Source organism: Vulpes vulpes, chromosome 7, assembly GCF_048418805.1.
Source record: "Vulpes vulpes isolate BD-2025 chromosome 7, VulVul3, whole genome shotgun sequence".
Taxonomy (NCBI): Eukaryota; Metazoa; Chordata; class Mammalia; order Carnivora; family Canidae; genus Vulpes; species Vulpes vulpes.
The window spans coordinates 70,951,582-70,976,005 of record NC_132786.1 but is presented as its reverse complement, the minus strand read 5'-3'; the positions used below and the strand labels follow the sequence as shown (position 1 = coordinate 70,976,005).

The 24,424-nt window shown below is 39.4% G+C and overlaps 1 protein-coding gene across 46 annotated transcripts in view; it reads left to right on the top strand.

Annotated features, from left to right (window-relative positions):
- The window catches only part of MKLN1 (muskelin 1), a 322,363-nt gene that overhangs the window by 161,114 nt on the left and 136,825 nt on the right, over positions 1-24,424 (top strand). For 4 of the 46 annotated variants that reach the window (XR_012002631.1, XR_012002630.1, XR_012002629.1 and 1 more), the window contains exon 1: positions 2,920-4,374. The exons of 35 other annotated variants lie outside the window; for them this stretch is intronic. Coding sequence is in view for 1 of the 11 variants with exons in the window: in XM_026010846.2 (XP_025866631.1) it covers positions 4,277-4,374 (98 nt within the window). In the remaining 10 variants the exon portion in view is untranslated. Of the gene's footprint in view, positions 1-2,919; positions 4,375-5,206; positions 5,720-24,424 lie in introns of those variants that run through there. 7 more of the 46 variants (XR_012002635.1, XM_072764045.1, XR_012002636.1 and 4 more) reach the window with 5 other exon arrangements.

Here is a 24,424-nt window from a genome sequence, read left to right as displayed (position 1 = left end):
TTCTTGCCTGGCTACTATAACCTCCTGTCAAATATCGTCACTTTACCTCTTGTCTTTTTCCAACCCATTTTGTGTTCTGCAGAGTGAGTTTTACAAAATGTAAAGTGGATCATGCTGCTCCTTGGCTTGAGGCCCTGCACAGGTCTCTTCTTCACAGTTCAACATCATGGCTCCTTTTTTTTTTTTTTTTTAAGACTTTTACTCGTTTATTTGAGAAGGAGAGAGTGAGCACAAGCAGGGGAGTAGTGGTCAGGGGGAGAGGGAGAAGCAGGCTCCCCAATCAGTGGGGAGCCTAATATGGGGCTTGATCCCAGAACCCTCTGATCATTACCTGAGCTGGGCTGAAGGCAAACACTTAACCGGAAGCCACACACCGGCACCCCTCACAATCTCGTTCCTTACCATGGCTGTTAGGGTCCAACTTTTCCGACACTACTCTCCCCCATCACTATGCTTCAGCTACACTTCCTATTCTTAGAATACACCAACCCCTTTTCTGTCTCAGGCCCATTGCACTTGCTTATTCTCTCTGCCTAGAATGTTTTTTTATCCAACTTTTATATGCCTGGTGCTTTCTTATTGTATAAGTTATTAGCTTAACTATTATCTTTTTAGAGAAGTTTCCTTTTCCATTCAATCTAAATATTAATCCAGTGTAGTTTTTTCTTAGTACTCGAAATGTACAGACTAAAATGATCTAGTTAACTTATTTATTATGTTACCCTGTCAGAATGTAAGCTCTATCAAAGCAGGGCCCTTGTCTGGCTTGTTTGTTTGTCCCTGTCTTCATAGCACCTAGACAAAGCCTAGTACATCACAGCCTCTTAATTTTTTTTTAACAGGAAAAGATAGTGAATGGTGACAAACAAAATACAATAATTTCCTCTGGTATTTACTATGAAAAGCATACTGAGAAGGCGTCAGAGAGTCAAAGATTATTACTTTTAAGGGGTGACAAGATGACTGGGTCACTGGAACTTTTGATTTCTGAAAAATAAGGATACATTATCCAGTTCTCCATAAGGCCATCTATATGTCACAACCTTTGAAGTATGGGGGACCTAGAGGGACTAAATGGCTGCTGACAGTTTCCAGGCCTTCCCCATATATCCTTACAATGTACTTTATCTTCTAAGGCAATCCCCAGAAAGCAGAGGAAGATATAAAGCTGTATGTCTAAGAGAGCTGAGCTACTAGCAGACTACTGTAGATTTTTAAATTTCTTTAGTCTTCTATTTTATTTAAAGATTCACGTACATTTTGGGTTTAGTATAGTATATATTTATGTTAACATATGAATACTTTAAATTATTTGGCCATTTATAAAGTCTTTCTCTATGGCAATCACACCTCAGGGATACATGTTTGCTGTCTGAGAAGTTCTGGCATTCTCTTTCCTTTGCAACCCAAGTTCCTTTTTAGAATAATTTCTTTGTTCTTCAATCAATATTTATTGAGCATCCACTATGTAGTAGACATTCTCACAGAACTGAGGATACTACTGTGAACAAATATGCATAACTCCTAACTACATAAGACTTAATAGTTTAGGGAGAGAGAGAATAGGAGAAAAAGAAGAAATCAAAGTATATTGTACATTTGCTAAGATAAGGAGGGAAACTAAGGGTGCCAAGTTAAATATAGAAAGTGGCACCTAACCTCAAAATAGGTGATGAAGAATGATCTTCCAGAAGGAAATGATCTGAAAAATGAGCAGGAGTTGGCCAGATGAAGAATGGTGGAGAGTACTCCTGGCTTGGCTTAGACCAAGCCCTGAAGGCCAGACAGAGCACAGAACTTATAGGAGCCAATGCAGTGTTAGCTTAGTTTGGCAGGAATAAAGCTTGTAAGGGAGAAAGAAGAAAGAAGGCTGGAGATGTAATCAAGGCAGGATATGAAAGCCTTCTGCTAAGGGATTTCCATATTACTTAACTGGAATAGAAAGTCAGTGAGAGTCATCTCAGGAAGAACTAGCTTACTGTTTTTTAAAAGGACCACTTAAGGGACACCTGGGTGGCTCAGCGGTTGAGCTTCTGCCTTTGGCTCAGGAAGTGATCCCAGAGTTCCAGGATTGAGTCCCGCGTCGGGCTCCCTGCAAGAAGCCTGCTTCTCCCACTGCCTGTGTCTCTGCCTCTCTCTGTGTCTCTCATGAATAAATAAATAAAATCTTAAAAATAAATAAAAGGATCACTTAGGGGGTGCCAGGGGGGCTTAGCTGGTTGTACATCGGACTTTTTCTTTTCTTTTTTTTTTTTTTTAAAGATTTCATTTATTTATTCATGAGACACACACACACAGAGGCAGAGACACAGGCAGAGGGAGAAACAGGCTCCATGCAGGGAGCCTGATGTGGGACTTGATCCTGGGATTCCAGAATCACGCCCTGGGCCCAAGGCAGGCGCTAAACTGCTGAGCCACCCAGGGATCCCCAGAACTCTTGATTTCAGCTCAGGTCATCATCTCAGGGTTGTGGGATCGAGCTTGCCCCCCCCACCCCCCTGCATTCAGCAGTTTGCTTGAGATTTTCTTTCTCCTTCTCCCTCTGCCCCTCCCTTGACTCTCTCTCTCTCAAATAAATATAAAAGGATTGCTCAGAAACCATAACTCTATGTCTGGAAAAGAACAAAGATTCTACTTACATCAGGGTAGGAGGTGTAGTTAGCAAATTTGGGGCCCCTAACTAATTGAACTGAATCACCATCTTAATCTTTTCCCCCTAAAAGTATCTCTTTCCCCCAGAGTTAACCACCAAGCATCTTCAGGACTAACCCTCTCTGGCCTCTCCCACTGTCTTTAGACTCCCAACTCGAGTCACGGATCATAGCATTTCCCTGAGGAACAGACACTTTTCCAACATGCTGCAAAGTGCAAAGCACACGTAATTTTAGAAGCGAACACACTGTGGCCTTCTTCTTTTTCTTTCCCAAAGATTTTTATTTTTATTTTAAGTCATCTCTATACCCAACGTGGGGCTGGAACTCACAACCTTGAGGTCAAGAGTCGCATTCTCTACTGACGGGGGCCCAGCCGGGCGGCCCCTTTTTGGCGTTCTCCATCTGATATTCGAGGTTAGGCCACTACTTAGTTTTCCCCTAGGGTAACAGGAGCTCAGGAAAAGATGTGAGGAGGTTTGGGCAGCTTAATGATCACACCGGGGAGAGAATACAATAATTGAGGCGCTTCAACTCACTTGGTGCTTCCCTGAGAAACTCTTTGCGGGACTGTTTCCATGGGTCAGATGGAGATGAAGACGCTCAGGGCTTCGGGGGTTGATGAGTACCTCGGCAACTGCAGTGGCTAAGCCAAGAACTAAGCATGCATGACCCTGACAAACGGGTCCCTGATGGGAGCATTATCTGAAGCTGCCAGACATTCGGGGCGCAGGTTCCTTTTCTGAGAAGGAGCCGGTGTGAGGCCCGTATGGCATTCAGGGCTCGAGGCCTGTTACTCCCTCTCCGGTCTTTTTCCGACAACTCTGTCTGCCCCTCGCTGTTTGTGGACTTTGGGCGAAGTTTCCGTCCGACCTAAAAGCGGGCAGACTGAGCAACTGGAAAACGACGACAACAAGGACAACAAGGACACCGCTGACACGCGGCTCCCCCACCTCCTCGAGGTTCTCTGCCGTCGTTTTTCTGGGCAAAGCACCGGCCCCGAGGCGTGTGCGAGCGCTCGCCACGAGGGTTTGCGAGGAAGGGCGGCAAAACCCGCAAGCACCACAGGGGGAGCGGACCCCGGCACTTCCTTTTCCTGCGTCCATGTGACTCGGGACGCGGGGCCGAGACCTTTAAAAGCAGGACCGCGGCCGAGGGGGGATGCGCCGCCGCCGGCGCTGCTGCCTTCCGCGGCTGATGCTCGGGGGAGCGCAGCGGGCTCCCAGGTCGCAAAGGCGTCCCTTCTCCCAAGTCCGTCTTCTCAACTTCCCCTCCGGGCTCCTGACTACAATTTATTTCTTTTCATGACATTCTTGGCCTTTTTTCCTTACCTCGGCTTGTAAGAAAGGTCCTTGGCGCCACTCCCCCCGCAAGCCCCGGGGGGCGGCCCCCAGGGGCTCACAGCCAGTCTCGACTTCGGCCAGTCTCTTGACGAGCCGTAGGCGACACGAACTCGAGCGGAGAACCGAGGACCCGGGCGGCTCCGCGCCCCGGCGCCGCGGGCCAGACCCCCGGCCCCGAGAGAGCGCACGGCCCGGCGGGCCGCGGCCCCTTTAAGCGCAGGCCCCGCCCCCCTCCTCCCGGCGCGGCCGGCGCTCGGTGGCGGCCGCTCCGGGGCTGACAAGATGGCGGCTGGCGGGGCTGTCGCTGCGGCGCCCGAGTGCCGGCTTCTGCCCTACGCGCTACACAAGTGGAGCTCCTTCTCCTCCACTTACCTTCCCGAGTAAGTGCTGGGCCCTGGGCTCCTGCTGTCCTGCTCTGCGGCGGAAGCACGGCTGGGCCGGGGCGGGGGCAGCGGAGGGCGGCGGGGCCGAGAGGCCCAGGCGGGGCCTGGCGGGGGGACGCCGGGCCTCCCGGGTCTCCGTCCAGCCGCGGGAGCTCCGCCCTCCCCACCCCCTCTCCCCGGGGGCTTCGGGTCGGCAGCGCGGGGCCCGGGGGGAGGGGGGTGTGCGGCGCCGGCGGCCGCGGGGGCCGCGCGATGCTGCGCCCGGGGCTGGGGGGCGGCCGGCTCGGGGACGCGGGGTTCCGCGGGCCAGCCCGGGGGAGGCTGCCTGGGCGGTCGTGGCTCCGGGGGCCGGGCGACGGCCGGCGGGTGGTGCGCGACGGGGTGAGGCCGAGCGGAGGAGTGGGCGTTGCCGAGCGGGGTCCCTGCGGGGACGGGGTCCGACGGGCCGTGAGGGTCACGCGGGGCCGCGGGGCGCCTCGGAGTGCGGGCGGGCGCGGAGCGTCGGGGACGGCCGCCCTTCCCGGCCGCGGCGTCTGCAGAGCCAGGGGGCGGGCTGGGACGTCGCCGAAAGCCCCTTCGCGTTACGGCCCAGAACTCGGGTTCCCGTAAACACCCACCAGTTTCCCAACCCAGAGACTCGGATGGAGACCGAGGAGTCTGGCTTTGATGGCCTGGGCTTCCAGCGCCGGCCCGGGCTGCGCCCCCGATTTGGGGGTGAAGAGAGTCTCATGGCGTTGCTGCCTGCCGTATGGGTTTTTGTTTGCTTTTGTAGCACATTCCTTCTGAAACGCTGAAAGTGCTTTCACATATATATTTTTTCTATCGTCAGCTTAACTTTGAGAGAAGAACATGTAACTGCGGTTTTCCGTACAGCTGGAGAAACTGGCTTAGCAAAGTCTTAAGGTGTGTGCGGACCCGGAAGAAGAGCGCTGGTTGCCCCCCGGACTGTCGTTTCACGAGGCCAGGAATGACTTCGGGAACAAAACAAGTGACCGATAGTCTGTCTGCCTTCGATGTTACTGAACAAATGAAAGAGCTGGGTCTGTGAGGCATGCTCTAGATTTTTCACCTGCATTTAGAGAATTCTTCACATTCTCTCAACTTTGATTTGTTCAGTCACATCCGTCAGAACGCGTCTGTGGCCGCAAGGATCTGTAACTCTGTGGACGGCTAGCCCATTGTCCTGTCCCCCGGGTCAAGGGTTGGCCGGCGGGCCTTCATAGGGTTTGCTTCAGCGGAGGGTGCCAAGTGACTTGTGGTCAGATCGGGCCCGTGTGGTCTCTCGACGGCTGTGTCCCTGATCGGTGTCCGACTCCCAGCGTTTCACTTGAGAGTGCGCCAGGTAAACATTCTGGCCCTCAGCTGGCGTTGAAATGTGGCCCTAGGTAATTCTGACTTTTGAGGCCAACACGTTCTTGAGGCTGGAGACAATTAGCATTTTTCTGTACCCAGGTTAGGATCACAGACGGTAGGGGATTGGGGTGGCATCCTTTGATCTAATGACTTCAAAGAAGTTTTCTAATAACAGAACTTTTTCTGGCGTTAAGTCAGGCTACTTCCAGGATGTCACTCCTTAAAGTTCTGGGGGAGGGGCAGGACTTGGATATCAGATCAGAAGTCCCCTCTAAGTTATGTATAAAAAGAGTGCATTTCAAGCAGGAAATGGTTCAGTGGGATGGCAACTTTACTCTGATTTATGTCTCATCCTGGCCCAAGATATGAAGGGGACTAGAGTATTACTTTTGGTTAGAAGGCAGCTGTTTGATGTTGGAGAAATAGACTGTTAAGTTCTCTCAGATATGTTCATAAGTTGGTATTTAATGCATATTAACTCTCAAACACTTTCATTTACAATGTCTTATTTAATCCTCAAAACATTCTGCTGTCCTATGCAAAATAGTTTTTATTTTAAAGCACTAAACTATTAAAGTAGAAGAGTAATTGGAACTTTTTTCTTTGAAGGAGTATAATTGAGTATTATGGAGCTTGAGTTTGAGAATTTTGTATCTGCTGGATTGGTGTGTGCCGTGCGTAAATTGTAAAACTCTTTTGGTACTGAACCTCTGTTAGCAAGCCATAGCTTTGTATAACATAACAGGAAGTAGAAGAAAAGGAATTGGCCTTCTTACTTTCGCCCTAAAATCCTCTTTAATAGCAGTTGCTGTGTCTTTACTGCTGGGACAGTCATGTTAGGTACTTCCTAAGTAGGTCTAATTTTAAGTAAAGCTATTTGTTGGAATTGTCTACTGGGTAGCAAATATTTATTGATTTCAAGAATCACAGATCCAGGCGTTTTGAGGGGGGGGAATAATAAAGGAATAGTAACAATGGACAACACTTACAATGTGCCTTCCATCTGGTAGATTCTTATGAATTCTTTAAGTGTATTAATTCATTTAATCCTCACAATTGTGTGAAGAATTTCTATTTTCGAGATGAGGCACTGGACATGGAAAGATTAAAAATTGCCTTAGGTCACACAGCTAGATGAAGTAAGGATTTGAATCTAGGCAGTCTCACTTCACATTCCATAGTCTTTATAGTGCTATTCTGCTCCTGAACAAAGGTAGAGACAGGAATTCAGAGATTGGAAAGAGTTCTCATAATAAAGGCACTTAAATTCTAGTTGTGTAAAAACATGTGAAGTCATGAAAAAAATGGAAAAATTCAGGTATCTCTTTTCTTCCTTAAGGGTTAGAATATTTTCCCTTCTCCCAAAGTCCGGAAAAAAACCATTTTTTCCTTCCAACTCTTGTCTCTCTCTCTCTCTCTCTCTCTCTCTCTTTTTAAGATTTTATTTATTTATTCATGAGAAACACACAGAGAGAGAGAGAGAGAGAGACAGAGACACAGGCAGAGGGAGAAGCCGGCTCCCCGGAGGGAGCCCGATGTGGGTCTCCAGGATCACGCCCTGGGCCAAAGGCGGTGCTAAACCGCTGAGCCACCCAGGCATCCCTCCTTCCAACTCTTTTAGGTTTATTTGGACCTTGAAAATATTGAAGTAGATCTAGTTATAGATAGCACATTTTTATTTAGAAACTAACAAAGTGGCCTTTTGTTTTGCAATGTGCTTAAAAAGTTTGCCATATTTTACATTTTTCTGAAATCTATGCTTAATTTGGGAATTAAGAGAAAGGCATTTAAATGATGACTGATTGTTAGAATTACATGGGAGTTTATATGTAAAAATATTTTATAACCTAATCTCTATACTCAAATCTTTCTTTCTTTTTTTTTTAAGATTTTATTTATTTATTCATGAGAGACACACAGAGAGAGATGCAGAGACACAGGCAGAGGGAGAAGCAGGGTCCATGCAGGGAGCCTGATGTAGGACTCGATCCCAGGACTCCAGGATCACGCTCTGGGCCGAAGGCAGGCACTAAACCGCTGAGCCACCTGGGAATTCCTACTCAAATGTTTCTTGATGTAGCTAACTAATAGTAATACCAACTGCAGTTAATTGAGCACCTATTATATGCAGGATGATTTTTCTATATAGATTTATTTTTTTTTCTTTTTTTTTTTTTCTATATAGATTTACTTAATCCTCAGAACAAACCATCAAGATGAGGTTTTTTTGTTTGTTTGCTTTTGTAGATAAGGAAACTGAGGTCTGTATAGGTTAAGTAACTTTTCATAGAGTTTTCAAATGGCTTGGCAAGTTCTGTGACTTAAAAGCTATTGCATGTGCCTCTAGTAACAATTACCATTTATTAACTCTTCTTTGGGCACTGTGCTTAGCACTTAGTGTGTGTTTCTTGATTTAGCCTTCACCAGTGCTTTATATAAATATTATTCAGTTTTACAGCTAGGGAAACTGTAGTTCAGAGAGATAAATTAATTTGCCCAGGTCCAAGAGTTGAAAGGGTGGGAGATGGTATTCTGATCTTGGCCCTTCTGACTTCTGTTACCAAAGCTGCTTCAGTATTTTACATGTCTGTAGTATGTGCCTAATTGTGAATACGGATAAGAAGTGCTGTAAGTTTAGAGAAAGACAGCAATATTTAGATATATTTTCTTGACATTTAAGTTTTTTTTTTTTTTTTTTTTTTTTTTGACATTTAAGTTTTAATGTATAAATATGAAGATTGGGAAGACCTTTGAAAGTTTTTTACATATAAGGTAGTTTCATTCATTAGGAGTGATTCTACTTTACATGTTATTGAAAGACTTAGATAGTTTAGATGGTAAAATTTGATACAGTTTTAAGTGTGTTACCTATTTTTGTTAGTCTTCTTTATTACTTAAAATCAAATCATTAAAATTTTACTTTGTGTTAACATGTGATTCATAGTTCACAGTAAAAGTGATATGATTTGACAGTGAGAATGAGAGATGGATCTATTTCAACTATTGTAGAATTTCACATTTAAAAATTAATATATATATTTTTCTGCTTGCAAAAAAGGCCCCTAAGTTTACTGTGGTGTATTTGCAGAATATAGAATGGAACAAAATGTAAATTATCCATAATACATCATCCAAAAATAATTAATCACCCTTTGATATATATCATTCCAGATATTTTGTGACTGTATTTTTCGTTTTGATTTTATTCTGTTTGCTGTTAGGTATTCTTTTTTCTCCTTATTCTATGTAAATATTTTCTAACGTTATTTTCTTACGTTAACCTAGGCAACCCACACAGGTTCCTTTTTCTCCATATCTTTACCAACACTTGTTGTTTCTTGCGTTTTTGATTTTACACAAAATCATCACATTCTGACATGTGAAGGGAACCTCATTGTGGTTTTGATTTGCATTTCCCTGATGATATGTGATGTTGAGCATCTTTCGTGTGTCTGTTGGCCATCTGGGTGTCTTCTTTGGAGAAATGTCTGTTTATGTCTCCTGCCCATTTTTAATCAGATTATTTGTTTTTTGGGTGTTGAGTTATGTAAATTCTTTGTATGTTTTGGATACTAACCCTTTGTGGGATATGCCATTTGCAAATATCTTCTCCCATTCAGTAGATTGTCTTTTAGCTTTGTTGGTGGTTTTCTTTCCTATGCAGAAACTTTTTATTTTGATGTAGTCCCAGAAGTTCATTTTTGCTTTTATTTCCCTTGCCCCAGGATAGACACACCTAGAAAAATGTTGCTATGGCTGATGTCAGAGAAGTTAGTCTCTCTGCTCTCTCCTAGGATTTTTATGGTTTCAGGTCTCACATTTAGGTCTTTAATCCATTTTGAGTTTTTTATGTATGGTGTGGAAAAAAATGGTTTGATTTCTTTCTTTTGCATGTAGCTTTCCAGTTTTCCCAGCACCATTTGTTGAAGGGACTGTCCTTTTCTCATTGTGTACTTTTGCCTATATGTCAGAAATTAATTGACCATATAATTGTGAGTTTATTTCTGGACTTTCTACTCTTTTCCAAAGATTATCTTCCTTTATTATTATTTGCAATATATGTTATGGATTGGCTCAGTGTCTTCATGTCCTAAGATAACTTCCTGTCAGCAGTGTACTTACTTACATGCTAAGTAGTTAGTAGTAGGGATAGGAGTTAGAAGTTGGTATTTTTTTTCCTGAAATTTATATAGTTTGCTTATATGTGAAATACTAAATGGGAGATACATATGAAACTTGTGTATGTAATCTTTCTTTAAGCATATGGCGGCATAGATTTTAAAACAGCTGAGAATAACTTTTATTGGCAGAATAGTTTCTCCCAGGACATAGAGGGAATTTCAGGTGATTGGAAAATTCATAATCTAGGTGTGAAGGTTTAAGCTATGACATCTATCATGATACCCATTTTCTACAACCTAAAATACTACTACAGGTGGCAAGTTAAAGACAAATTTTGGTATTTATTCATTTTTGCTACATTGTGGTATTCAAGTTGCTGTTACAGCTTTTCACATTTTTAACTGTCTTTACCATAAACAAATTATTGGGTGCTTATTAACTCTTGGGTAATAGCCAAACCTATTCGAAGGTGTAAGAGAGGATCTCTGGTGGTGAACTGTCTATACATACAGTAGTTCAAAAGATACATATTGAAGGTAACAAAAGCTAAGTTTAGATGTGTGATAAAAGCAGTGAATGTTACAGAAGTCAGAAGTGGAACAGCTCTTATTGTGGCCAGGGCTTGAGGAGAGAGAGAGACATCTTGGAAGAGGTAAATGAGCTATGCCTGCCTTTGTGTACAGATATAATTTATTTTATTACCCATCAAATTTCTTGAATGCAGCAATTTATCCTTACTCTTGTGCATATTCAGTCAGGAACTTGTTTTTGGGAAATTGAGTTAACATTTGGAATTTGGTTACTGAAGTGTATCAGAACGAGGGAAGTGCTTGGAGGTAGACTTTTCTCAAACAGTTATGCTATACAGAGTGCTTGATACAGCCCAGGTCAGGTCAGGTACTTCTTGTTAGACATAACCTATGTGGACTAGTGTCCTTGCCCGTATTTCTGTCCAAGGCCACCACTTTTTAATGCATTAAGCCTTTTTATTTTTTGTTCAGACTTATTTCTTAGTCACAATTACAAAACAGTTACCTACTGAAGGCAGCTTGGCTACTAGCGTTCCAAATGCATTTGCCATCGTCCTCTCTTCACAATTAACATTTATCTATATTTGTCAATGAACTCCCCTTTATTTATTTATACTTCCTTTATGGTTCGCATATTAGGAGATATAAGCAGGTACTTACTACAGATGCATTTAGGAGACTATTGCAAAAAAAATTAGTGTGGTGAAAACAAAGTCTGAATATTATTTCATTCTTTTAAGGATATTAAGACAGTTTGAATTTTTAATGATACTCCTACTTGCTTTATCCAGGGTACTTAGGCTAGATCTTATTTTTATATTTATCTAAAATATACATGGATTGCAAATTAATCCTCTAATGAATATCTAATACTATTGACAGTAATATGTCACCCTGAGATGTACTGGGTTTAATAGAACAGTTTTTTTTGAGGTGTCTGAGTTATGATAAACTCTTAGGATGCCAGTAAAAGATGTTTTAAAATGTTTTTTAATGCTATAGAAAAAATACTTCAGATATAATGATGTGTTAAAAAAAGACAAAACTCCTGATTACTGGTTTGATCCAGTTTATTTTTATTTTTTTATTTTTATTTTATTTTTTTTTTTAAATTTTTTTTTTATTATTTATTTATGATAGTCACAGAGAGAGAGAGAGAGGCAGAGACACAGGCAGAGGAAGAAGCAGGCTCCATGCACCGGGAGCCCGACGTGGGATTCGATCCCGGGTCTCCAGGATCGCGCCCTGGGCCAAAGGCAGGCGCCAAACCGCTGCGCCACCCAGGGATCCCTTTATTTTTGTTTTTAAAAATATCTATTTAAATTTTATTAACCCTCACTTATGTCATGTAGTTTAATTTTATAGTCTGATGATAAATAATCATGTTTAACATTGATTGCAATTTTCCTATAAAATCATCTGTGCTGAACTTTGATAACTTTCCCCTTACATATTGAAGACTAAGGGAATATCTTTCTCTTTTTTTTTTTGAACGAGTGTAATTTTAAAAATATGCATGTGCACATGCACACACACGTAAATTTTATGCTTATGCATCTGGGAAAAATCGATAGTGATTGTCTCTGGATTGTCATAATTAGGGTTGGTTTTTATTTTTTAATTTGTTTGAGTGTTGCCCAGAGTTTTAAATTTTGTTTTATTTTAGCAAATAAATGTTATTTTTAAACAAAAAAATAGAGATTTTGTGTACGTATGATTTATTTGATTATAAACACAAGTTACCAAGGGTCCTATATCCCATGTTAGTGAGTTGGAATTTTATTTCCTGGAAAGTTAGGAGCCATCAAAGCATTTTAAGTAGAAAAGTGATGGGAATAAAGTCTGTGGTGTATAATTAAATTTTTTTAGCACTCTTAGAACCCAGTGATTTTAATTTTTAGTAGCTAATTTGAACAGTATTCAAATTGTGGCATGCTTGTCGCTGGGAGTACATGTAGACTTTCCAAGAGGTACATAGGCTAAAATAGTTCTAAGGGATTCAGTTTCTTGCCTCTTACTATTCTTGTGTATTCGCTCTTAAAAATTGAACTGCTAGAGAGAACTTGCCTGTGGGTTAGGGCATTGCTACTCAAAAAGTGTGGTCCATTCACCAGCACTGTCATTACCAGGTGCTTGTTAGAAATGCAGAATCTCAGACCCTACCCTAGACCCCCTAGACCTATAGTCATAGTTTACATTTTTAGATGGGAACTCCAGGTGATGTTTGCTTGCACTTTGAATGCTTCTGGTTTTCCTACCTCCTGTTTCATGTTTGTGAAGGAGGCATGCCTCTCACTTATTTCTATGGAGTGTGAAATCTCCAGGGTGCCAAACAAAAGGATAGTTGTAAGAGTTGACACTGAAGTTAACAAAATGAATGGCTAAAAAGAAGAAAAATCCTCTTGAAAAATAGGTGATTCTCAGTTCTTTTTTTTAAACAAAATAAGAAGGACCTAATCAGTTTGTCTGTTGGTAGATCATAAAAAGTGATTTTTAAAATATGAAACTATTTATTGACCTCTGTTTACCAGTATTTACAATGAAGTAAACAGTATACAGTTGGATTACATTCTGACTACACAGTTATTATTTTCCCTGGTTTCTGCTGAACCAGTAACTCAAATACCCAAAAGATTGAACCTACTTGTCAGGAATGAGTTGGGGTAAAGAAAAAACATGCAGGTCAAGAATTTGGATTATGAAAGTCTGTCCACACATTTCTTCTAGCAGGTTGCTAAATTACCAACATTTCTAATCATCTGATTATGGTTAGGTTTCCATGAACAAAGTCTTAGCACTCCATGAATCATGACTTTGTAGTCAAGATAGCACAGGGATTTCAACTTCTTGAAATGGTTCACTAGAAGGAACCTTTAAATGTCCGTTTAAGTTTTGTTTACCTAATTAAAATATACCAGGACTTGTCTAGTTTTGTCTTTTGAGTAGGGAAGTTGTTGTTGGTGATAAAATTTTCCTTCAAGGGTCTGGCAAATAAACTTGCATTTATATGACTGTAGATATGGATATGGAATCTGATATGGCTGCATTTAAATTGCCCAATTTAAATTGTTTACTTATATGTAAATTGTCCAATTAATTACGAAATTTGAAAGGTTAAGTCTTCAGGAAAAATTTCAATTTAGCTTTAAGTGATTTATTTCCTAAATTGCTTAGAATGATAGCTTCCTAATCTGTCATTTGCAAATATCTTCTCCCATTCTGTAGGTTGCCTTTTGGTTTTGTTGACTGTTTCCTTTGTTGTGCAGAAGCTTTTTATCTTGATGAAGTCCCAATAGTTCATTTTGCTTTTGTTTCCCTTGGCTTTAGAGATGTGTCTTGCAAGAAGTTGCTCCGGCTGAGGTCAAAGAAGTTGCTGCCTGTGTTTTCCTATAGGATTTTGTTGGATTCTTGACTCACATTTAGGTCTTTCATCCATTTTTTTTCTTCTTTCACCCATTTTAAGTTTAACGTTGTGTGTGGTGTAATAGAATGATCTAGTTTCATTCTTCTGCATGTGGCTGTTCAATTTTCCCAGTACCATTTATTGAAGAGGTTGTCTTTTTTTCCACTGGATATTCTTTCCTGCTTTGTTGAAGATTAGTTGACCAGAGTTGAGAGTCCATTTCTGTGTTTTCTATTCTGTTCCATTGATCTGTGTGTCTGTTTTTGTGCCAGTACCTTGCTGTCTTGATCACAGCTTTATAATACAGCTTTAGGTCAGGCATTTGTGATGCCTCCAGATTTTTTTTTTTCCAACATTCCTCTGGCTACTTGGGATCTTTTCTGGTTCCATACAAATTTTAGGATTATTTGTTCTAACTCTGAGAAATGTCAATGGTATTTTGATAGGGATTGCATTGAATGTGTAGATTGCTCTGGGTAGTATAGACATTTTCACAATACTTATTCTTCCAACCTATGAACATGGAATGTTTTTCCATCACTTTGTGTCTTCCTCAATTTCTTCCATAAGAGTTCTGTAGTTTTTAGAGTACAGATTATTTACCTCTTTGGTAATGTAGCTCATTATGTGCTTTTTGGCATAAAATTTAGAAGAGGGCCAAAAAATTAAGTAACAGTACTAATAAATTCATTCTGTTTTCATGAATTTGTTTATGTGAGCAAGCCTGACACAGGGCCCCATCTCAGGACCCTGGGATCATTACCTAAGCTGGAGGCAGATATTTAACTGACTGAGCCATTCATGAATTCCTATGTGAGCAAGGTTTTTAATGCATGTACCTATAAAATTGAAAATGGTATGGACTTGATGCTCAATTCCATCTTATTCTTTCAGTAATATTTATCCATATACACGTGAAGTAATTATTAAGAAAAAAACTCCTGCCCATATCTTCGAGAATCATTTCTTTCCCTTTTTTTTATTTTAAGATTTTATGTGTTTATTTATTTGACAGAGAGAAAAAAAGAGTGAGCACAAGCAGGGGGAGTAGCAGGCAGAGGGAGAGGGAGAAGCAGGTTTGATCCCAGGAATCCCAGGACCCTGGGATCATGACATGAGCCGAAGACAGATGCTTAACCAACTGAGCCACCCAGGCACCCCAAGAATCATTTCTAGTACCATTTTACTCTATACTTAATCATCTGTCAGATTTTATAATTATATTTATATAGTTTTGGTCAATAGTATATTTAAGATATTGATAATAGTATCCAGGAGAAATTTTTAAAATTACTTAGAATCTCATGTTCAGAACCAAAAAACCTTAATTTAATTTACATCCTCTTTTCTCACAGAAGTCATAAAGACTCTAAGCATAAAAGAATATTACATTAGTTGTAATTCTGTGGGGGAAGTTTAATGAAAAACAAAATAGTACAAATTTTAGAGTATGTAAAAAGAGTATACTTTTTAAAAATAGATTATGATATTTTCTGTTATATTTTTGAAAACAAATATAACAACTATTAAAAATGACAGTATTTAGAGTACATTAGAATGATAACTTCTGCATTCATTATAAGCTATGAAGCAATTTGCTTACCAGTTTAAAAATGGTGAGGATATGCATTGATTTGTACAGTTATTTTAGGGAATATTTGAACAAAAAGTCTTGAGCACTGTTAATTTATAGCAGTAGAGGGATCCCTGGGTGGCGCAGCGGTTTGGCGCCTGCCTTTGGCCCAGGGCGCGATCCTGGAGACCCAGGATCGAATCCCACGTCGGGCTCCCGGTGCATGGAGCCTGCTTCTCCCTCTGCCTGTGTCTCTGCCTCTCTCTCTCTCTGTGTGACTATCATAAATAAATAAAAAAAATTAAAAAAAAAATTTATAGCAGTAGAGCTTAGTCTTGTTTGCACACTCAAATTACTTGGTGAGCTTTTAAAAATCTTGATGCCTCCAGGTCATAAAATCTATTTTTTTTGGGCCTGGGTCCAAAATACCAGACTTACTATGAAGCTCCCACAAAAATGATAATTTTCCTATAGTTATGTACATGCACATCTGTTTTTTTCTATAGCTAAATAAATACATATAAAGATATGAAATCTAGAACAAAAAGAAAAAGATAAGGAAATATTAGTGAAAAGTTGAGACATGAAAGCTACACTTCATCCAAAAGGTCCACTTTCTCATTTTCATTTCACGTGGCTTAATGAACAGGTGATGTTTTTTGAGCAGATGCAGTATTTGGTTCATGGGGCATGGGCTGGGTTTCAGCTTCTACTCCTCAGTGGGATTTTCTTGTGTAAAGTACAAGTGCAACAATATATAGCAGCCCTGCACCCTCTACTTAATAGTAGACGTGGAAAGATGTCAGAAAAAAAGAGAGAAGGAAGAAATTTTTTAAAAGGAAGAGGATTTATTTGAGCTGAAGTAAGATTCAAGTCAATAGTTTGAAAAGGCCTGTTAAATGTCAAGACAGAAAAAATACAAGCAGTATACATTCTGATGTAGGAACTTGGTGCTAGAGAAGTTGCACGACTCATTCATGAACTGGGCTTTGGAGAAGCCACGTATGCGGCAGGAGCAGGATGCTGGAGAGGTATCTGTACGGCAGGATCTAAGAGCTGGAGAAGTTATAAATGCTTTGGGAGACTTCTGGGCAATCATACTTGAATGAGGAAACAAAAACACCCCTTACTTCCTGAGATGACTCTCCTGCCTCCTCTACTGACAAAGTTTAGCATGTGCCAGCTGGCAAAGGAAAAATACTTAAAGGGCCCAAATTCATTTTCAGAGCTTAGGCAGAAAGGGTGAATTTATTTTTATTTTTTTTTTAAAGATTTTATTTATTCATGAAAGACACAAGCACTAAACCACTGAGCCACCCAGGGATTCCCAGAAAGGGTGAATTTAAAGGTGGGAGTGAATAATCTATAATTGGCACACCTATACTTTTGCATTTGATACGATCTTTTAACTGTTTTATCAGCATTTCATTTATGTTTAAGCTAGTTAAGGCCATTTAGTATTTGAAATTTTTTTCTTTTTTTTTTTTTAATTTTTATTTATTTATGATAGTCACACACACAGAGAGAGAGAGAGAGAGGGGCAGAGACATAGGCAGAGGGAGAAGCAGGCTCCATACACCGGGAGCCCGACGTGGGATTCGATCCCGGGTCTCCAGGGTCGCGCCCTGGGCCAAAGGCAGGCGCCAAACCGCTGCGCCACCCAGGGATCCCCTGAAATTTTTTCCTTTTGGATTCCTTGCTGATGCTCATTATTTTTTTTTCTCGGAACATTTTCTTTTTTTTTTTTTTTAATATTTTATTTATTCATGAGAGACCCAGAGAGAGAGAGAGAGAGAGAGATTGAGACAGGCAGAAGGAGAAGCAGGCTCCATGCAGGGAGCCTGATGTGGGACTTGATCCCGGGACTCTGGGATCACGCCCTGGGCTGAAGGCGGCACTAAACCGCTGAGCCACCCAGGCTGCCCTGATGCTCATTATTATTTAGTTGAATTAATATTGCTGGTAGGCTTTTGTTTTCATTTTCTATTCATTCTTACAAAACAATAGGAGAAACACAGTAAAATAAAAATGGGCACTGAATAAAGATGGCAGAGCTTGAGAAACAAATGTTGGCTGGCATGTGGGCATGTTAGAATGTGGCATGTTAGCTGTCACAATAGATTGAACTCTTGGTTTATCAGTTGATGAACATTCTGAATTTGATAAAGGAAAGGCTGAGAGCTTTAAGTGTATAGGATATATAAGTATGAATTGTCTGAAAAGTGAATGAAGAAATTTGATTATTTCTAATAAACTTGTTTTCAAAGTTGTATCATTAATCTCACATTCCATGTAATAATTAAAAAATCAGAAAACACTTCAAATTTAAATTCCGTACAGTGATCTGTAATGTGACTTGCCCTAAGACGTATATATATTTTTTAAGATTTTATTTATTTATTCATGAGAGAGACACAGAGAGAGAGAGGGGCAGAGACACAGGCAGAGGGAGAAGCAGATTCCACGCAGGGAGCCTGTTGTGGGACTTGATCCCGGGTCTCCAGGATCAGGCCCTGGCCTGAAAGCGGCGCTAAACCGCTGAGCCACCCAGGCTGCCCCCTATGACATATCTTAATCTTTGAGGAGAGTGTTAAAACCAAATAATGCTGAGCCTTGTCCAACTATTAATTGTATTATTAGTTGTGAATTTATTTTTGAAGTTTACATGAACAGACATAAGTAGAATGAAATATGTTGTTGCTGTTGAACTGAATTTTTAAAAGACCAGCATGTAATTACAGTTCAGTGACATACTTTGGAAAGTTCATACGGGTATAGAGATGTTGGGAGATATTTTACTACAAAAGTGGCACAAAAATAGGATTTAAGATTTTATAGAGGGTGGTATCCATTGTGGTAATATTTGGTCTATAATGCTTTTAAATTTTTTAGTTTTAATCATAGTTAAATACATATTTTTAATGTTTGTAGGTTCTCAAGTATGTTTGAGGGATAGAATTAGAAAAATACTGTGCCGGGATCCCTGGGTGGCACAGCGGTTTGGCGCCTGCCTTTGGCCCAGGGCGTGATCCTGGAGACCTGGGATCGAATCCCATGTCGGGCTCCCGGTGCATGGAGCCTGCTTCTCCCTCTGCCTGTGTCTCTGCCTCTCTCTCTCTCTGTATGACTATCATAAATAAATTAAAAAATAAAAAAATAAAAAAATAAAGATAAAAAAAAAAAAAGAAAAATACTGTGCCTTGGTTAAAGATACCTGTTAGGTTGATAAGGGAAGAATTCTCCTAAAATTAACAGATTTGGATTAATTAATGTTGGTTTGGCCACTCACTGTTAGTACAATATAAATTACTGCAGTAAAGGGGGGAAAGTTAGATCTGGTATGAAGGAAAACAAATCGAAACAGTATAGAGGGACACTGAACAAGGACAGACTTGGCCTCTCATTCCAGTTTCCAACCAATTAGGAATTCCGTATTGGTCATTTCTGTAGCCTTTTATTTATTTCCATACAAAGTGAGAATATTAAATGCTTAAGGTCTTTTTGCCCAGGATAGGAAAGAGTTGATATCATGGAATAGTTTTTTAATAGGAGCCCCATCGAGCTGCAGCAACTTAAAGTGAGCTACATTGTTACCCAGTTAGATATTTTAAGAACTTGATTTAATCAGAAGATGGTAGTGATTGTTTCTGTAAAATTATTTTCATATAAATGAAGCCTTTGAGGGTGCTTGGAAACAGTTTGATTATCTTAAATCTTTTCCCTCTGTGGATATATTGTTACTTTGTCTGAGATTTGAAGAATGTGCATATTAAGCAGCAGCATAGTTTTTCTAGATCATGACTTAACTTTAATCGTCTTTGCTTTAGGTTGACAGAGCAATTCTTAATTTTGAAATATATTCTGAAGGGTCAGTTTAATTTTGGAAGAGATTGATGATTCAATCATCTGCGATATTCAGCAAACAAGGACTATTTTTATGTGAATGTTTCAGTAGATTTTTTTTTTTTTGAGATACCAAACTACCGACTTTCCAGTTTGATTTTTGCCTAGTGAGTTTCCTACTCTGCCATTCTTCTATATGAGAATGTTTATTTTGTTTGTCATTCTGTTTTCCTGTAGTTCCTATGCATTGTGTGGAGTGCATGAGTAGGTAGGTATGTGTTCCCAAAGTGATTTGAGTCCTTAGAAATGATTGCTACAGGCTCAAACATTTTGAAGTGCTTGGTAATAATTAGCTGACTTGAGTTTTGCTCTGTGATGGTAAGCAGATGGCCTACTGTTTGCTGGGCCATTGACATACTGTAATTCTCAACAATAACTCTTCAAAGTGTAGGTATTAGTTTACAAAAGCAAAAACGAGGCAAATAAGAGTATAATAGCTAAAGGTCATTTATGAAGTAGGCATTGGAGCTGAGTTTAGGATTCACACCTTAATAAATCCAGTCATATTTTCTGTATCACTAGAGTATATTAATAATGTGAAACACTTTTAAGATTTTATAATGGAGGTGATATAGTTATATGTACATGTTACACTTAGGCATTATGAAATTTTTTTTTTTTTTTTTTTTTTTTTTTTTTTTTTTTTTTTTTTTATTATTTTTATTTATTTATGATAGTCACAGAGAGAGAGAGAGAGGCAGAGACACAGGCGGAGGGAGAAACAGGCTCCATGCACCGGGAGCCTGATGTGGGATTCGATCCCGGGTCTCCAGGATCACGCCCTGGGTCAAAGGCAGGCGCCAAACCGCTGCGCCACCCAGGGATCCCAAGGCATTATGAAATTTATCTGCATTTCATTTTCCCTTTTGTCTCAAGATGGGAGAGATTTTTTAAATTTTTTTATTTTTTTTCCATTCTTTTTTATTTTCAATTTATTTATTGTAAAATATACATAACATAAAATTTACTGTCTTAACTATTTTTAAGTGTGTGGTTCAGTGGAATTAAATACATTCACATTTTTGTGCAACCATGCCACCCCCTACCACCACCCACCTCCAGAATTCTTTTCTTTAAAAAAAAAGTTTTTATTTATTTATTCATGAGAGACACACAGAGAAAGGCAGACATAAGCAGAGGAAAAGGCAGGCTCCCCATAGGAAGCTGATAGGAAACTCCATCCCAGGACTCTGGGATCATGCCCCGAGCCAAAGGCAGACGCTTAACCACTGAGCCACCTGGGCGTCCTCAGAATTCTTTTCATTCTGTAAAATTACAACTTTATATCCATTAAGAAAAAAAAACTCCCCATTCTCCTCTACCTCAAGTCCCTGGCAACCATACTACTTTCTGTCTGGATGATTTTGACTACTCTAAGTACCTTATATAAGTAGAATCATGTAGTATCTATTTTTTTTGTGACTAGTTTATTTCACATAGTGTAATGTCCCCAGGTTTCGTCCATGTTGTAACATATGTCAAAATTTCCTTCTTTTTAAAGGCTGAATAATAATATTCTAATGTATGTATGTCCATTCACTTACCCATCAGTGGAAACTTGAGTTGCTTCCACATTTTAGTTATTGGAAATAATGCTGCTATGAACATGGATGTACAGCTTCATTCTGTTTTTGTTGCCAAATAATATATTCTGTTGTATGTGTATGTTGTGTTTATCTACTTATCAGTTGATGGGCATTTGGTTCTTTTATGTTTGGCTATAATGAACATTTCCAAGTATTCACAAAATTACAAAGAGGAATATAATGAACTCACATATACCTATTACCTAGATTCAACAATTGTGAAGATTTGTTACATTTGCATCTTTTTTTTCTAACTGAAATAGTTCAAAGCAATCGATGGGAGAGATTTTAGATTTGGTCTTTCACTTACACTTTGGATCCTGTTCTGATTTTGTTCATTCGTTACCTTTCTTTGCTACATTATCATCTACTTGGTTCCTACTCCTGCCCATCATTCAGAGCCCCTAAGACCCATTTGCACTAGTCTTTATTTTTTTTTTTAAGGTTTATTTATTTATTTATTTATTTATTTATTTATTTATTTATTTATGAGAGAGAGAGAGAGAGAGAGAGAGAGAGAGAGGCAGAGACACAAGAGGAGGGAGAAGCAGGCTCCTGCATGGAGCCTGACACGGGACTTGATCCTGGGACTCCAGGATTGCGCCCTGGGCCAAAGACAGGCGCTAAACCACTGAGCCACCCAGGGATCCCCTGCACTAGTCTTTAAAAAATCTTTGCCTTTTTGGGGCATCTGAGTAGTTCAGTCAGTTGAGCAACTGACTCTTGATCTTGGGATCGTGAGATCGGGCCCCACTTAGAGCTCCCACACTGGGCATGGAGCCTGTTTAGGATTCTCTCCCTCTGCAGCACCCCTCCTTCACCCCCTGTATTCACACTTTCTCTCTTTAAATTTTTTTTTTTTTTTGCCTTTTACATCTCACATTTATCTGCTTCTCAACAAAGCTGAAGAGTTTTGCGTATTTGCTGTCACACTCACTCATTCTTTCAAAAAACCTTTTAGTGAACATTTTCCTAGAATACCCAGCAAAAATGAATACGAATGTTCCCACTTTCAACAACTATCAACATTTTGCCAGATGTTTTTTTTCTTAAATCTATTTGCACCCACCTCTTTTTCTTCTGGTGTATTTTAAGATAAATACAAATTATGTCATTTCATTTCTTAAAATTTCAATAAAATCTTTTAAAAAATCTAAAAACTCATTGTATTTGTCATTTTTTTTTTTTAAATTCTTTCATCAACAATCGTCTTCTAGGGGTGTCTGAGTGGCTTAGTCTGTTAAGCATCTTCCTTTGGCTCAGGTCATGATCCCAGGGTCCTGGGATTGAGCCCAGCATTGGGCTCTCTGCTCAGTGTGGAGCCTGCTTCTCCCTTTCCCTTTGCAGCTTTCTCTGCTATGTTCTCTCACACTCGCTGTCTCTCAAATAAGTAAATAAATAAAGTCTTAAAAAGAAAAGAATAGTTTTCCATCTTCCTGCCATTTTTCTTTCATTCACTGATTTCTTGAATAAACATGGTCATTTGCCCTGAAGAGGCTACCACATTCTATGTCCATTTGTTTTTTTGTAGTGGCATTTGACTGTCAAATGTCATACTCTGTATAGATAGGGAATTAGATTTTGGATCAATTTTTTTTTTAAAGGCTACTCCTTAGGTAGTGCCATGTACTTCGTATTGTATCACTTCAGGATACAAAGTCTAGGAGTGACAACTTGATTCCTTAATTTCCTGTCCACCTAAAATTTCCATCCACCTTTCATTAGTGGTTTCAATATCCAAAGATAACCATTGTTAGAATAAGCTATTTCATTAAAGGTATAAAAATTGGATTTTTAAAAATCCTTTCATTCTTTCAACATTTATTAGCTGGAATATTTTTTTGTAGAATTCTCTTGTTAATTGCAGGTTTTTGGTTACTCTGAAATACAGTTTTCTTGGAAAAGCAAGATATATGCTTGCTTCTTTTAATGACCAGGTTTCAGAGTAATGAGTTGATATATAACTCTAAGTTCTAGTTTTTTCACTTTTAAAAAGAAAAGCGTATTTTAACTTCAAGCTTTTTATATATTCATTGTGTTTTTAAAAATGTCAGTAGTCCTTTTTGATGCCAGATTGTTCCATCTTTGGCAAGTGGAAACACCTTCAAGCTTGCTCCTGTGTTCCTTTGATGTGACCTCAGTAGTCTTTATTTTCTTGCATTTTTTGGCACAGCATGATGTCCTGTCCTGATGAAGGAATGATGTTTATTGTTCACAATTGGAAACTAGGAATGCCTATTGCTACTAGATTGTCATTTCTTTTAGACTCATAGGGAGCATAACTAGGAATTTTTTTTTTTAAGAAAAATATCTCTAGTTCATACTGCTATTTCTATTTGAAATTTAATTTATGGGATTGTAACTTTTATGATATTACAATTCTGTTATTTTTTTCCTTAGGCCATCTCTGCTATTTTGAGTCTTTCAGTCTATGAACATATGTCTTTCCATTTGTTTAGGTTGTCTTTGATTTTTTTTTTCACCAGCATTTTGTAATTTTTAGGATAGAAATCCTCCTGTATATGTTCTATTATATTTATTTCTTTTGACCAATTATAAATAGTTTTCTGGTTGACTGTTGAGTGTTGATATTGTGTCCAGCAACATTGCCTGAAACTTACTAGTTATTGGAGATCTTTCTGGGGGTGGGGCAAGTGGTTCCATGTAGACAAATTGTGCTGTCTGCAAACAGGGAAAATTTCATTTTTGTTTTTGAAAGTTATATTTTTATTTAGTTGAAGGTGTTAGGTTTTCTTTTTTTCCTGTGGATTTTGAATTATATTTACGGAGTGTATTCTCATTGTCTAGTTATAAAGCATTTTACATATGTTTTCTTCTAGTGCTTTTCTGTTTTTATATTTAGTTTTCTGATCCACTTGGGATTTAACGTGGTAAACAGTGTGAGGTACACATGTAATTGATGTTGTTTCTAAACAGCTGTGCACTTGCAACATCACTTACTATGAATTTCATGTATTCCTGTACTGATTTGTGATGCTGCCTTGATCATTTATTAAATTTTATAAATTTCTATTTCAGTATTTTCTGTTTTGTTTCCAAATGTCTATTCATTTGTAAATCCTCCACTGTTTTAATCGTGGAGACTTCATAGTATGCTTTAACATCCAGTTCTCTCTTACTGCTCTTTTGCTTTTTTTTTTCTTTCAGAGTTTTTAAGCTGGTTTATTTTTTAAAATTTAATTTAATTTAATTTTTTAAGATTTTACTTATTCATGAGAGACACAGAGAGAGAGGCAGAGACATAGAGGGAGAAACAGGCTCCTTGAGGGGAGCCTGATGTGGAACTCGATCCCCGGGCCGGGGATCACACCCTGAGCTGAAGGCAGACACTCAACTTCTGAGCTACCCAGGTGTCTTGAGCTGGTTTAATTTTTTATGGAAACTTTATTACATATGTGAATTATATCACCTTGTCTAGTTTCAAGAAAATGCTTGTTCTTATTTTTGAGTGTAATTAACTTTATAAGTTAATGTACAGAGAATTGACATCTTAATGATAATGAGTATCTGTGTGTAGGGATGTGTTATGCCTTTGATTTTTTTCAAGCTTATGTGC